General features: G+C 39.6%; 1 protein-coding gene across 2 annotated transcripts in view; it reads left to right on the top strand.

Moving 5' to 3' along the window:
• Dnah12 (dynein axonemal heavy chain 12) overlaps positions 1 to 14,655 on the top strand; it is a 178,081-nt gene that overhangs the window by 34,037 nt on the left and 129,389 nt on the right. For both annotated transcript variants that reach the window (XM_052733823.1, XM_052733824.1), the window contains exons 14-21: positions 600 to 778; positions 2,055 to 2,190; positions 5,269 to 5,394; positions 6,509 to 6,643; positions 6,941 to 7,134; positions 7,626 to 7,869; positions 12,500 to 12,685; positions 14,330 to 14,530. In XM_052733823.1, the coding sequence (XP_052589783.1) occupies positions 600 to 778; positions 2,055 to 2,190; positions 5,269 to 5,394; positions 6,509 to 6,643; positions 6,941 to 7,134; positions 7,626 to 7,869; positions 12,500 to 12,685; positions 14,330 to 14,530 (1,401 nt within the window). The remainder of the gene's footprint in view (positions 1 to 599; positions 779 to 2,054; positions 2,191 to 5,268; positions 5,395 to 6,508; positions 6,644 to 6,940; positions 7,135 to 7,625; positions 7,870 to 12,499; positions 12,686 to 14,329; positions 14,531 to 14,655) is intronic.

Genomic DNA, 14,655 nt, shown 5'->3' with positions numbered 1-14,655 from the left:
TAATTTTTGAAAATCATCTCAGTTTTTAAGTATTAAGAAATTGATATAAATTCCAAGATCTTGGATCTTTGGTAATTGTAGACCATAATATTTCTGTCCTTCTGGACTATTCTAACACAGAATGTTTCTTAGATTTATTTTCCTAAAGATTGAATTATAACCTTCAGAGAGGTAGTCAGTATTGGCAAAAGCAAATACATGCAGCTACAAATATTATAGCATAATACACGTTTGTTCCTAAACAGAAATGAGTTGACTTTGGGCATATTTTTAATTGAAGAAACCTTGTGAAATATGCAGATTTTGATGCTATAGATGTCAGCACATTTGTTATTTACTAGTAGATCAAATTCCACCATAAAAGTAACAAGAGCCTTTAGGCCCTGACTGTGTAGTTCAGTGGTAGAGCACATGGCCAGAATCCTCAGGCCCTGGGTGTAGTCTCAGCCCCAAGAGGAAACAAGTTTGTGTAACAAAAAGAATATGAGTCACTTAGCAAGAATAATAGATTACATGATTAAGAGTTTCATCATAATATAGTATTATAAAATCACTAATTATAAAAGTCTAACTTTGTTTTTAAACACTCTTCTTTAAAGTTTATAGAAAAGTTTTTCAGTCTTGCTTCAGAAATAATGCTTTTGCCTCAATGGGTTCATTACCCTATGATTCGTTTGGACTGTGAGGACTTGAAGGTAGGCTTGACGAACAAAGCAAAAGCCTTTGCAAACATACTATTAAGTGACATCGCTGCAAAACACAGGAAAGAAAATGAATCGTAAGTAACATTCACTACTGTGTTCACAATAACAGGGCCAAAGGGACATTTCACTAAGATTACTCCTGTTTAAAAAACATAAGATTGCTGGGCTGTGGTGGCACATGCCTTTAATCCCAGAACTTGGGAGGCAGAGGCAGGTAAGTCTCTATGATTTTGAGGTTAGCATGGTCTACAGAGCGAGTTACAGGACAGGCAAGGCTACACAGAGAAACCCTGACTTGAAAAACCAAAATAAATAAATAAGTAAGTAAGTAAATAAATAAATACAAAAGTATACATGCATCTTTTCCAGCCTAGCTGGATTCTTTCCTGGTATTTCTAGTGGTATATCAATACAAATATTTTAAGGCATAGGAAGACAAGTCTGAAAAATATACTTTTGTTGAATAATGACACAGGATACCTAGATTCATACTTCTATACATAGGATATTCTAAGATATCTTAGAGTTTAAAATATATAAACAAGGATATGATCTTTTTATTTGCTATATTGTTATATTTCACAGGGACTTGGGCTATGCTATACCCTTTACATTACACAGTTCAGCAGGAGGAGTATTAATAGCTTCATTTTATAAATATAGAACTGGATCTAAGTTTGCCCTAAACTCATAAAACTAGTTGTCTTAGTGAGCTTTTCAGTGCTTTGATAAAGACCATGGCCAAAAACCAATTTGGGAAGTCAGGGCAGGAACTCAAGGCAGAAAGTGACGTAGCAATATGGAAGAAATCTGCTTACCTACCTGCTTGCTCCCCATGGCTAGCTCATGGATTCTTGTACATCCCAAGACTACCTGCTCAGGGATAGTGCTGCCCACAGTGGGCTAGGCTCTCCCATAACAATCAGTCCTCCCCCAGGCCAGTCTGATGGAAGCAAGTCTTTAGTTGCAGTTTCCTCCTCTCCTAAGACTATAGTTTGTGTCAAGTTGACAAAAGCTAACCAGCACCCTAGTAGCAGCTGAGGTGGGATTTAGATTAGGACCGTCAGTTGTAAGGTCTGCTACAATGTTCATCTCACTCTTGAAGAGAGTTTAAGAGATCACTAGAAAAGTAATTAAGTATGCCATAATTTCAAATGAAAGTATTACCTTGATTTTTATTGATGTGTATAGTGACATCAGACAAGTTAAGCTTAAATATTATGGGATATCTTTGTGAATCAGCCAGTTGTTTTTAGGAGAGTTCCAGTTTTATGACAATCATAGCACAGGTTTATTAAATGTACTACAAATGACTTGTCGTAAGTGGAGTAAACCAGAGTGTTCTGTCAGTATCTGCAGTGATTTCGAAACAATCAAAGAGCACGCTCTGCGAGTTCCTGAGACAACAGAAGAAATGATGGAGCTAATCGCGTTTGTAGAAAAAGCTAGAACTTCAGGAATTCGTAAGTTGGCTGAAAGGATCCAGGTAAAAAAACCAAAAACACCTTATCAACTATTGTGAAGGAAGTAATCAGTGTTGACACACCCAGGTAAAATAGCAGAGTAACCCAGAAGGCCTCTCCTGTGTTCTTCTGGTCGCACCCATTGCTTTTCTCCCCTCTCCATTATAGATGTCTGCTCTCTTTCTCCTCCATCCCCTGTAGGCTTCAACTTGATTTTCTCTGAAATGGTGTTTTTGATTTCTTTAGTTTCATCAATTATGTTTTTTTTTTGTTTGCTTTTTCAAGACAGGGTTTCTCTGTGTAGCCCTGACTGTCCTGAAACTCACTCTGTAGCTCAGGCTGGCCTCAAACTCAGAGATGCTCTTGCCTTTGCCTCCTGAGTGCTGGGATTAAAGGTGTGCATCACCACTGTCCAGCCAATCATGTTTATATTCTTAAATAATGTGGAGTTTAAGGGTTTTTTTTTAGACTTTCTACATCTAATAGTAGTCTTAAAAACGGCACAAGATTCTATACCCATTCAAATATATTTAACTTTCACTCTGTTTGGAAGGCTTTTAATGCTGTAACACATGACAGATTGTTAAAAATCACATCAAACATAGTTTAGGATGTTGTGAAACAAGTGACTCCTACCCAGGGAAAGAATAGAACCAACAGCCCAGAAGCCCTCCACCACAGCCCCTGGCCCAGCAGCATCTGAATGTTGTTTTCCTTTTGATTGAGTTCACTTTCTTACCCTTCCTTATGGTTTTATGAACTAAGTATGCATTTCTAGTGTACATAGTTTATTTTTATGTGACTTTGATATTCATCTAAGAGGAACCATTCTGTGTGTATTCTTTTGCATATTGCCAGTGTTATATCAGCTTATTTTTTTCCAGCTTATTTTCACTGGAGTGTAGTCCATTTCTGATGTTGTATCAGTGTGCAATAACTTAGTTTTTAAGTTTGCTGCACTAGCATGAGGACTTGCACTTGATTGCTGTGGGATGGGCTGTATGGCAAATGTGTTGCTGATTGGTCAATAAATAAAACACTGATTGGCCATTGGCTAGGCAGGAAGTGTAGGCGGGACAAGGAGGAGAATAAAGCTGGGAAGTGGAAGACTGAATGAGAGAGACACTGCCAGCCGCCACGATGACAAACAGCATGTGAAGATGCCGGTAAGCCACAAGCCATGTGGCAAGGTATAGATTTTTAGAAATGGATTAATTTAAGCTGTAAGAACAGTTAGCAAGAAGCCTGCCACGGCCATACAGTTTGTAAGCAATATAAGTCTCTGTGTCTACTTGGTCAGGTCTGAGTGGCTGTGGGACTGGCGGGTGACAGAGATTTGCCCTGACTGTGGGCCAGGCAGGAAAACTCTAGCTACACTTGATCCCCAGCATCCACATAGAAAGGTGGGCCTGGTGTTGCATGCTGATGATGCTAGTACCAGGGAGGCTGAAACAGGTGGATCCTGCGCCCTGCTGGACAATTCATCTATCTTTATTACTGAGCCCCAGGCCAGTGAGAGAGACTCTTAAAAAATAAGGTGGGCAGCTGGGCATGGTGGTCCATGCCTTTAATCCTAGCACTTCAGAGGTAGAGGCAGGAGGGTGTATATGAATTTAATGCCAGCCTGGTCTACATAGTGAGTTCCAGAACAATCGAAGCTATAGAGAGAGACCATGTCTCAAAAAACAAAAATCAATCAATAAATAATATGGGCAGATCCTAAGGAATGATACCAGAGATTGACCTCTGGCCTCCATCCACACATGGACACACACATGTACCTACATCTGCACACACAAAAGGAGTTTTAGAATGTACTGTTCTGGATATTTATTATTCTTTGTTATTAATGGCAGTACTGCTGAAAATATTTCTGTGCACGGATCCTGGAGACTGCATTCATGCATCTCCCTCAGGAGTCATGGGATTGGAGGCTTGAACTTAACCGAGCGTTACTCCTCCTTTCTGGGAATCCTGAAGTACCACCAGATCCGACTTTTCTTCTTTTAATTACGTTTTAATTAATGGATTAATTAATTAGTGTGGGGTGTGCACATGCTAGGACATATGTGTGGAGGTCAGAGAACAACCTAAGAGAGCTGGGTCTCTCCCTTCGTGTGGTGCCCAGGAATCTAACTTAGGTTGTGGGGCATGGCACCATGTACTTTTCCTTCTGAACCATCTTGTCATCCCCAACTTTTTTTTTAAGTGTTACATCACTGCTGTATAACGTCTGGATCAATGAGATCCATAGGGGGTAAAAAAATTCTGCCTCTCCAATTAGGTGCATCTACTGTGTGAAGTGTTTTTCCCTTTGCCGTTCACACTGGAGCTCTTCCTGGACTGCTGCTGTAATGCTAAGTAATCCAAAATAGGATGATATTGCTAAGGATGCAAAATAAAGAAAAGATAATAAAATATTTATCATCAAAGGTTAAAAATCAAATCATAAGAACAAAAAGAATTTAAGATATTTTAAAATCAAAAGTTTCAAAGGTTGCCAAACACTTAATCACCTCTTAAAATCATGGACAAGGAGATCAAAGAGTTATCTTTATATTGAGTCAACAATCATAGAAAACTAATTGCATGTATGGGAGTGTGTGTAGTGTGTGTGTTGGGGGTGGGTTACATGGGCTATGTGTGTTGGGGTCAGAAGTCAACATTGGATGTCCTCCTCTATCATTCTCCTATTTGTGTTTGTTTAGAGAGTTTCTGACAACTGAATCTGGAGCTCACTAACTCAGTGAGTCTGGCTGGTCCGTAAGTCTCCGGATCCACCTGGCTCCACCTCCCGCACTCTGGAATCACAGGCACACACCACTACAACTGTTTATTGTCGGGGTCATAGATCTAAGCTCAGGTCCTGTGCAGCAAGTGTGTTACCACTAAAGTATCTTCCCGGCCCCTGGTGAAAGCATTAACAATCGTTAAAAAGCACATTAAAGTATAGTTGTATGACTTGAAGCCAAATAAATATAGGATAGCTATTAAAATACCCATGTAATTTGGACGGAGCATCAAATATTAAATCTGAAGGAATATTAGAAATTGTTGGCTGTGCTCTTTTTTATATGATACATCTAGAGTTTCTTTTGTAGGAATCTAAACGGCAAATGAGTTACTTTTTGGATGTTTTTCTATTTCCTCAAGAAGACTTAAATTTAAATGCAACTGTTCTCATGTGGCCTACAAAAATTAACCCTATCTTTGATGAGAATGATGAAGTAAGTATATTTTCAAGTGTATAATTTGTGTTCTGAAAGTTTTAATATTCCCCCTCTCTCTCTCTCCCTGCCCTGTGTGTGTGTGTGTGTGTGTGTGTGTGTGTGTGTGTGTGTACACTATAACATGCATGTGGAAATAGGAGGACCATTTGTGGGAGGGGGTTCTCCTTCCACCCTGTGGGTCCTGGGTATTGCCCTCAGGCCATCAGGCTTAGTGGCAATTACCTTCACTGGCAGAGCATTCTCACTTCATCCACATCCTGACATTGTAAGTAGTGCAGGTGTTCAATTTTCATACCGATTTCCATCTGACTTTAAAACCTGATGTGTGGATGTCAGTGTGTCTTTCACCTGTTGTGGTACAGCCAGCTTAGAACAGGCTTCTAGACTCAACTCTTGGGGTTTGGTAAGTGCCAGATGAACGACAAAGAGGTCAGAACTATTATGTAAATTAATAGTAAACACGAACTAAGTTATTGCCATTTATTGTTAATAAATACTCATAAAACCCCAACTGTGCCAATTTGCCCCCATTTTACAAATGATTAAAATGTAACTCAGAGAAGCTGAGTAACTCAAATTCTCAGAGATTGGAGGTGTCAGACTTTGGATTTTAGAGTGAATATAATTTAAAATTCTGAAAAGTAATCAGCCAGCTTATCCTAAACTGGGAGACAAAATAGAACAATAACAAAAAGCATGGGATAGACAAGGTTTTCATCTTGACTTTTTGCTTTTACAACCTTGTAGCCTTGATATGCTTCTTGATTTCCATATATCTCAATTTCTTTATCTTTGTAGAGAAAATAATAATGTAGAAAGGGTTCTTAACAGCCCTTGATATATGGTATATGTATGCTCTATAAATGGTGGCTTTAAATATTATTCCATAATATATTAAATAGTCAAACTATATAATTAACAACATTGAGTTTTGAAAGATCTAGGAAAATTTGTCTCTGTTATTTACTCTTTGAATTTTTGTGTCAGTCATTAAAGACAATGATTCTGTTTCCATTTTCTCTAAATTACTGTAAAACATTCATATTTTTATTTCAAAATTATTTTCTTTCTACAACATTAATTAACATCATTGAATTATCTTTTTCAAAAGCTCATTGAGCATGCTAAACGTGCAAAAGAAAATGAACTAATAGCCAAGAGAGAGAAACTCATTTTGGAAATAGAAAAAGAATCGCGTCGCATGGAAGAGTTTGCAGAGTTCGCAGAGCTGGATCGCATGCAACAGGTCAGATACACACTGAGGGCTGTAACTGTGGTCAGCCCTAGGTGAACACATTTTAAAACGTAGACGAAACATGCATTTACCATGCCAAAAGAAGGTGCACTTGGTTATCAAACCTGATGTCTGACTTAGTTTACTGTCGTACAATGAAGCAGAACCATGTCCTGCTCATCACCATAGTGATGTTGTGACGTTGATAGTTAAAGTCATTGTACAAATAGGAGAATATTCCTTGTGTAATATTATGCAGTCTTGTTACAATATCATCTGGATATTTCTGCAACATTTGTTTGCTTTTAGTATGTGACAGATGTAAGACAGCTACAGAAACGTATCCAGGAATCAGAAGAATCAGTTCAGTTTATTAATAAAGAAGAGGAACTTTTCAAATGGGAACTGACAAAGTATCCTGAGCTGGAAAAATTAAAAGTCAACATTGAACCCTACCAGAAGTTTTTTAACTTTGTTTTGAAGTGGCAACGAACAGAAAAACGGTAATTTTTAGTAATGTAATAAAAAATTAAGCAACTGATTTAAAAGGTGTATAAATCTAAGACATTTCTTGTTAAAAGTTTAAAATAGGATGTATTCATTTGCTTGTGTGAAAAGCAGGTGTCATATAGGAGAGCCTCAGATGACACTAATGTGCCACTGAACCTGATAATAGAACTTCTGAGTCTTGCTTGGATTTATCAGTCAGGTCACATTTTATGTAGCTAGTTTAGTAATACTTACACAAAATTATAAGTGTGGGCTCCAGTCTACATTTTACTTGAATAGTGTTAGTTACCTGTTTGTAATTGGATGTATGTTTCAACATAGGCACTGTAGTTTAAATGATGATGTTAACTCTGTCCCTTTACCATCATTTCTACTGTGTGCCTCAGTTGTCTCTGCCAGAGAAAATGAGTCCACACAAAAGTTTCTCAATACTTATGTGTAGTTCAGAAATATGAGTTTTAAATTATTTTTTCTTTTTATTCAGGTGGATGGATGGAGGGTTTTTGGACCTTAATGGGGAAAGCATGGAAGCTGATGTCGATGAGTTTTCCCGAGAAATTTTTAAGACACTGAAATTCTTCCAAACTAAGCAAAAGAAAGAATTACAAGAAAGAAGAAAGGCAGCAAGAAAACGATCTTTGATAGAAGAGAAACCTGAAGAAGAACCAAAGGAGAATCCTACAATTGCTATGTGTACTACAGTAATGGAGCAGATAAAGGTTTTTAAGGTATACACATTTTTAATGATATTTAAATATTATCCATCTCTTCTCAGTATCATGTTGTATACTATATACAATATCAGATCCATCCTCTGATCTGAAGACTTCGTGTTTATCAGTAGTTCAGCTCCATATAAACAGGCTTTGGTCAGTAACTAACCAGTTGTTCCTCTGGGAGTGCCTGATGCAAGATGAGGAAACCCTTATACACCATCTCTCTGGCTGTGGTAATTGGTTCAGGGATAAGCCTGTAGTCCAAAGTGGGCCAATAATGTTCCTTCTTGGCATTTTAACTCCGACTCTGTGAAAGGAGCCTTATTTATTTATTTATTTATTTATTTATTTATTTATTTATTTATTTGTTCATTTGTTCATTCATTCATTCATTCATTCATTTATTGCTCCACAAGTTGTTAGGGATATGAGCTGTGAACTTCCTGTAGCTGTGAGATGGCTGCTTTGAGAGAATACCATTGACACCTAAAGAAAAGTGTGGCAGCACACGCCTTTCATCCCAGCACCTAGAGGCTGGGGTAGGAGGATTACAAGCTCCAGGCTAGCCTGGGCTATCTAGTGAGATCTTGTCTCACAAAAAACAAAACAAACAAAAAACAGAAATAAGCAGAGACCTACATAATCAGTGTAGTAGTTTTTTTTTTTGTTTTTTGTTTTTTTTTTTGTTTTTTTTAGTGTAGCTTTGAAATACTTTTCGCCTCATCTTTTGGCCAAATTCCCACCTTCTTTATTCTAGGCAAGAATATTAATGTGTGTATGCACATGTACATGCACATCTATGTGTGTACTTGTGTGTGTTCATGTATGTGGGAGCATGTTTGTGTACAGGCATCCATACCCATGTATCTGGAGGCCAGAGGACAGCTGTGGTTGTCATTCCTCAGGTGCATACACATGCATGCCTTACATGTGTCTATAAGTCTAAGGACAGCATGTGGGAGTCAGCTCTCTCCTTCCTCCATGTGGGTTTTGGAACTGAGCTCATGTCATCAATCTTGTTACGCAGCCCAACCTGGCTGGAACTTGAGTAGCCCAGGCTGGCCTCAGATTCGTGATCCTCCTCCTCCTCCTCCTACCTCTGCAGTCCTTGACTGCAGGCACGGACCACAGCCCTGGCTGTTACTTCCTGCTTCTGTAAAGCTGGTCACACACTAGTGGTTCTGGTGGAGATGCCCAATGTGCAGCTGCCGTGTCCAGACTGCAGACGTGTGGTGCTTTTGAGTTCCGCCCCGTCTGTGCCACATTCTCCCAATGATCAGATGAGTTGTCTCATTAAAAAAATAAACCACTTAAGGATGACTTTCGATGTTTAATATATTTTATGCCCCCCAAATAAAAATCTGCACACTCCTCTCATATTTCTCATCTTTATTACCCAGGTGATCAGTGTTAGCACTTTCTTGAGTACTTTTAGAATTCTGTTACATATATACAGTGTGAATGTATTATCTTATTTTCTATAAAATGTAGCATGTGTTATTACCCCCTTATTTGCTTAATTTACCTTGAAGATCATAAGTTGTTAAATTTGTTACTATAAGACTGCTCACAACATTTATTTATTTATTTATTTATTTATTTATTTATTTATTTATTTATTTTTGTAATATCTGCCTCCCCTTCTCTGGGTTTCCTGTACTCTACCTGTACCCACAGCCCCTCCAGTAGTAATCCCATGGGTCACAGGAGACAGAAAGGGAGTTTAACACTTCTAGGTAACATACTTTATGCTTTCATTGTCAGTCTTGGTGGCTTTGGCCACTCTGGTGAGGATGAAGTGGGGTCTCATGGGTTTGACTTGCATCTACCTGAAGGCTGACTATCTTTTCACATGCTTATTGGACATTTTCATGCCTTCTTTGGAAAAATACCTTTTTAGATCAATTGCCCTGCTCTAAGACAAGATCATTCTGTACACCCCTTGATTAGCCTTTTCACTGTGTGGCCCAGACTGGCAATTCCTTAGTTCCCTGAGTGTCAGAATTTCAGGTAGAAGCCCCTATGCCTGGCTCTTTACCCATTTTGTTCTTCCTTTTCCCACATCTTTGTGTCCTCTCCTTTAAAAAAAGAAGTCCAGTTACTGATGCCTGCTGGAATTCTAACTGATCTTGTTCACTTGATCTTATGTGGGCCTCATACAAGTAAACAATAGCTACAGTCAGTTCATGACAGGTATGTCATGTCTAAAAGAAAGCGTTTCACAGCACTTCTCTCCATCCCCTGGCTCTTAGAGTCTTAACACTTGCTTTTCTTTTTTTTGGTTTTTTTGAGACAGGGTTTAACTTTGCGCCTTTCCTGGAACTCGCTTTGTAGACCAGGCTGGCCTCAAACTCACAAAGATCCCCCTGCCTCTGCCTCCCGAGTGCTGGGATTAAAGGCGTATGCCACCACCACCGCCGGGCAACATTTGCTTTTCTATGATGCTCCCTGAGCCTCGAGGCAGGTAAATGATATAAAGGTTCCATTTAGGTGTCTAAACACTCGCCCAGAACCTATTCTTAGCACTCTGGCAGTCTCTGCATTAACTCCTGCCCACCAAAGATAGAACCCTCTTTCCCTAGGTTGAGAGAAGTACTTACTGAGGTATGAGTCTATACATAGCTATTTCGAAGGCAGTTCGACATGTATGTTTAACAGAACAACAGCAGTAGGTTCCTGTCTAGGGCCTATGACCTCCTGAGCCATGGGCTTTTTACAACATTCACAGTAGTAGGCGTTGATTCTCTTCTGTGGAGAGTGCCTCAGATCCAATCAGGAAGTAATTGATTATCCCAATGCCCATCATGTTCCCATTGCACCGGTAAGCACATCCTGCCTGGCAGGTCGGTATTGTAGCATGAAGGGTCCAGCACTGGACCATATGATACCATAGATGGAGCCTGCATAGTACCTCCCATCACTGTGAAAGCTGGCCAGCACGAGGGGAAGCTTTTGATCAGTTCCAGCTTGATACACGTCCTGCAACCAAAATGCACCGTGTCTTCGGCAGTAGGACCTAATCGTGTAGTTCTGGTGAGCAAGGAAGGGCAGTGATTGGGTTTGGCCATTGATTTACCACAGCAGCAGAAAACAAATCAGAACAGTCAGAGCTGTACTTTGATCATGTTCACCCCCAGCCCCTTCCGGTCCATTCTCTCCGCTTCCATACCTACCTAACTTTGTGCCCTCAGAATTTTTAAACCCATACGGTGCAATTTGCACTACCCATACAGTCTTGAGTATTTGCCCGTCCGCTACAGTATGATTGGTTGGTTGGGGGGGGGGCACACCTGTAAAGAAAACTGACTCTTCCTCTCCCAGCTCTTATCTTTAACAAATAGCCCCTCGTCTAGGAGTACAACTTCATGTTCAGCTCCCCCTCCATTGGTGGGATTTTGTCTGATTTGAGCTTGCACAGGTCTTGTATGTGCTACCTTAACTACTGTGAGTTCCTGTGTACAACCGCCTTATTGTGTCCAGAAAACTCTGTTTCCTTGTTCCTTTTCTCTGCCATCATGGGACAGAGTGAAGTAACAGCTTCCACAGCCTCAGGTTCATACAATCTTTTCACCCTCTCTTCTGCTATGATGTCTGAGCCTGGGGAAGAGAGGCTGTGGTAGAGATATCCCATTTAGGCTTGGTCACTCCAATCTTTGCTCTCCGCACCTCGTCCAGTTGCAGTCTCTGTGTTATCGTGTGTTAATTATAATCTACAAAAAGAAACTTCTCTGAGGAGGTTTGAGAGATCCACTATAGGCGTAATGATAAGTTCTTAGGACTCAGTTTAATACTGTGCCCATTTTTCAGAATAACAGTAGTAGGTTCTCTCCCTAGGACCTAGGGCTTCTCTAGCCACAGCTTTTTGGTATTGATTATGGTACCAAGCATGGGTTCCATCTTGTACAGTATGCATTAAGTCAAATCAGAAAGTGGTTGACTACTCCCATAACATTTAAATGCCACTATTGCACCAGTTGGCTTATCTTGCCAGGACAGTTGTAACTCACAGGTTCATAGCTAGGTAAGACTGATGATTACTTTTGTTCTCTGGTAGCATGTATAGCACTTTTCAGCATTACAAAATCTAACCATTAGATAGGATCTATCCAGGTCAGTATCAGCTTGATTTCTCCATGTTCTGTGACTCGAGTATGTGATATCTTCAACAGTGGGGTTCTGGAGGGTAACCAAGAGCAATGGAAATAGCCTGTAATATTTGGGGGGGGGGGTATGGGACTTCACTGGCCAACAATTTCAAAAGAGCTAAGCCATAAGTAATTATCTTTCCAATCATTTAGATCTCCATTCCCCTTAAAACTGTATTTGCAATTTTTACTATGTAGGCCCACATTTCTTAAATTTGCTGTTAAGCACTTTATTTTTTGTGATACTAAGGTTCTTGAAATTTTTTCCTTATCAATTTTTCTATGGTAATTTCTTGATCACTTTGCATGCCTAATATTGCCGATGAACTTTAGAATCACTTTGTTCCCTGTTCCTTCCTCTACATCTAGTCGACGTTTTAATTGTACTCACATTAAATCATTTTAAGAAGTGTAATCTTCCTATTATCAAGGTTTCATTTATGGAGTCTATGTGTATGGGAGTCAAATGAGATCATTGTTTGTATTTCCGTCCTCAGGAGTACATCCCCACTGTCTCCATTCTGTGCAATCCGGGAATGAGAGCCCGCCACTGGAAACAGATGTCAGAGATTGTGGGCTATGACTTAACTCCAGATTCTGGAACCACTCTGAGAAAAGTTTTAAAATTAAACCTTACACCATATTTAGAAAAATTTGAAGTGATAAGTGCAGGTGCAAGCAAGGTGAGCATAAAGAGAGACTGAAGTGCTCGATGAGTTTGTTTGCTGACAGGCATAGTTGGTGTTTTTGGTGTGGTGGCAGTGGAAGATGACAGAAAGACACTCTTCTATGACAGGAGCGTGTGCTTGCTTCTCTGAAATCCAGACTAGAAATTGCTCCTTTGACATATTCCTAATTCTGCCACATTCTGATATAATTGAATGACATACAGTTTTGATGTATGATTATTCCATTAAGAATCTGGGTAGATCGATATGTGTGTGGCATATATAGTGTGTGTGTGTGTGTGTGTGTGTGTATCAGTGTGTATGTGTGTGTCTGTGTGTTTGTTCCAACAAATAAGTATGGCCTTAGAGAGAAGGTTCTTGAAATACACAGAAAATTTCAAGCTACAGGCTACCTGCAAAAAGGGCACTTTGGAGAAAATCCAGTGGGTATTTTATTCTGTTGCCCATTTTAACAGTGACAAGTGTTTTCATAAAAACTAAACTTTAAAAAACTGAATTTTTCTTAGAATTTATTCAATTTTTTAATTGAAAATAGAACTTTTTGTGCAATAAATTCTGATTATGGTTTCCCCTTCCCTAAACTCCTCCTACATTCTCCTCACCTCACCTCCCACCCCAGTCTACATCTTTTCTTTCTCTCAATAGAAAACAGGCATCTAAAAAATAATTGTAAAACAAAATAAGTTAAAATAAAAACAACAAACCAGAACAGCACAAAACAAACAGAAGAAAGAAGCCAAAGAAAAAACACAAGAAACACATATAGATGCAATGACTCACTTGTTCGCACACACAGGAATCCCATAGAAACGCAAAATCAGAAGCCATAATATATGCAAAAGATCTGTAAAGTTAGAAAAAAAAAGAGAACGCCATTGAATCAGTTTTCTGTTGGCCATCTGCTGCTGGGCACGGGGCCTGCCCTTAAGAGTGGTTTGTACACCCATTGGAGAAAGCTGGTTTTTCCTTTACCAGCAGTTATCAATTGGAGATAGCTTCTGGGTTGCTCTCAGCACTGGGACCGCACCTGACAGACACAGACCGCACCTGACACATGCGTGCCCTCTGCATGCTGCCACAGTCGTTGTGAGTTCATGTCTGGGCCGGTCCTGCTGTGTCTGGAAGGCCTTGATTCCTTGGCATCCTCCATCCCCTCTGGCTCTTACAGTCTTTCCACCTCCTCTGCCGCAGGGTTCCCTGAGTCCAGAGAGGGGGGATTTACTGCACACATCTCAGTTAAGACTGAGTGTTCCAATATCTCTCAGTCTCTTCACACAGTCCAGTTGTGGGTCTCTGTGTTTGTTCCCATCTACTGCAGGAAGGAGCCTCCCTGATGGTGGCTGAGCAAGACACCTGTGAGTATAGGAGAGCATCATTTTATTGCTCTATGCCTTTAGCGGAACAGTAGTGTTTGGTTTTCTCCTGGGTCCATGACTTCTCTAAGGAACTTTTAAATCATTAAAAGTGACCCTATTTCAAGAGATAGGTAGGTAGGTAGGTAGGTAGGTAGATAGAGACAGACAGACAGACAGTTATGGAGATTATGGAGTAATGAGCAAAATGCTTACTGAGTTATGAAGGGAAATAAAACAACACAAATGATTCCTTTTTTCACCATCCTATTCTTCTCCCTTTCAGGAATTTTCCTTAGAGAGAGCCATGAATGCTATGATAGCAACTTGGGACGATATTTCTTTTCATATAAGTCTATATCGTGATACTGGAGTCTATATCCTTTCCTCAGTGGATGAGATTCAGGCAATTCTTGATGATCAAATTATAAAGACTCAGACAATGAGAGGCTCACCTTTTATCAAACCATTTGAAAATGAGATCAAGGTATGTTAAATACGATAGCTCCTTGTCACTTATAAAGGCTTCTATCTTGTTTCATATATGTTCTCGTGGAAACATGTTTGGATGCCTTTACAATGTCTATTCAAGTGATAGAATTGAGCCTTTAT

The sequence above is a fragment of the Peromyscus californicus genome, unplaced genomic scaffold (assembly GCF_007827085.1).
Source record: "Peromyscus californicus insignis strain IS unplaced genomic scaffold, ASM782708v3 Scaffold_12__1_contigs__length_115047231, whole genome shotgun sequence".
In the NCBI taxonomy this organism is placed as follows: domain Eukaryota; kingdom Metazoa; phylum Chordata; class Mammalia; order Rodentia; family Cricetidae; genus Peromyscus; species Peromyscus californicus.
The sequence above is the reverse complement of the archived record's forward strand: the minus strand, read 5'-3'. Positions and strand labels throughout refer to the sequence as shown.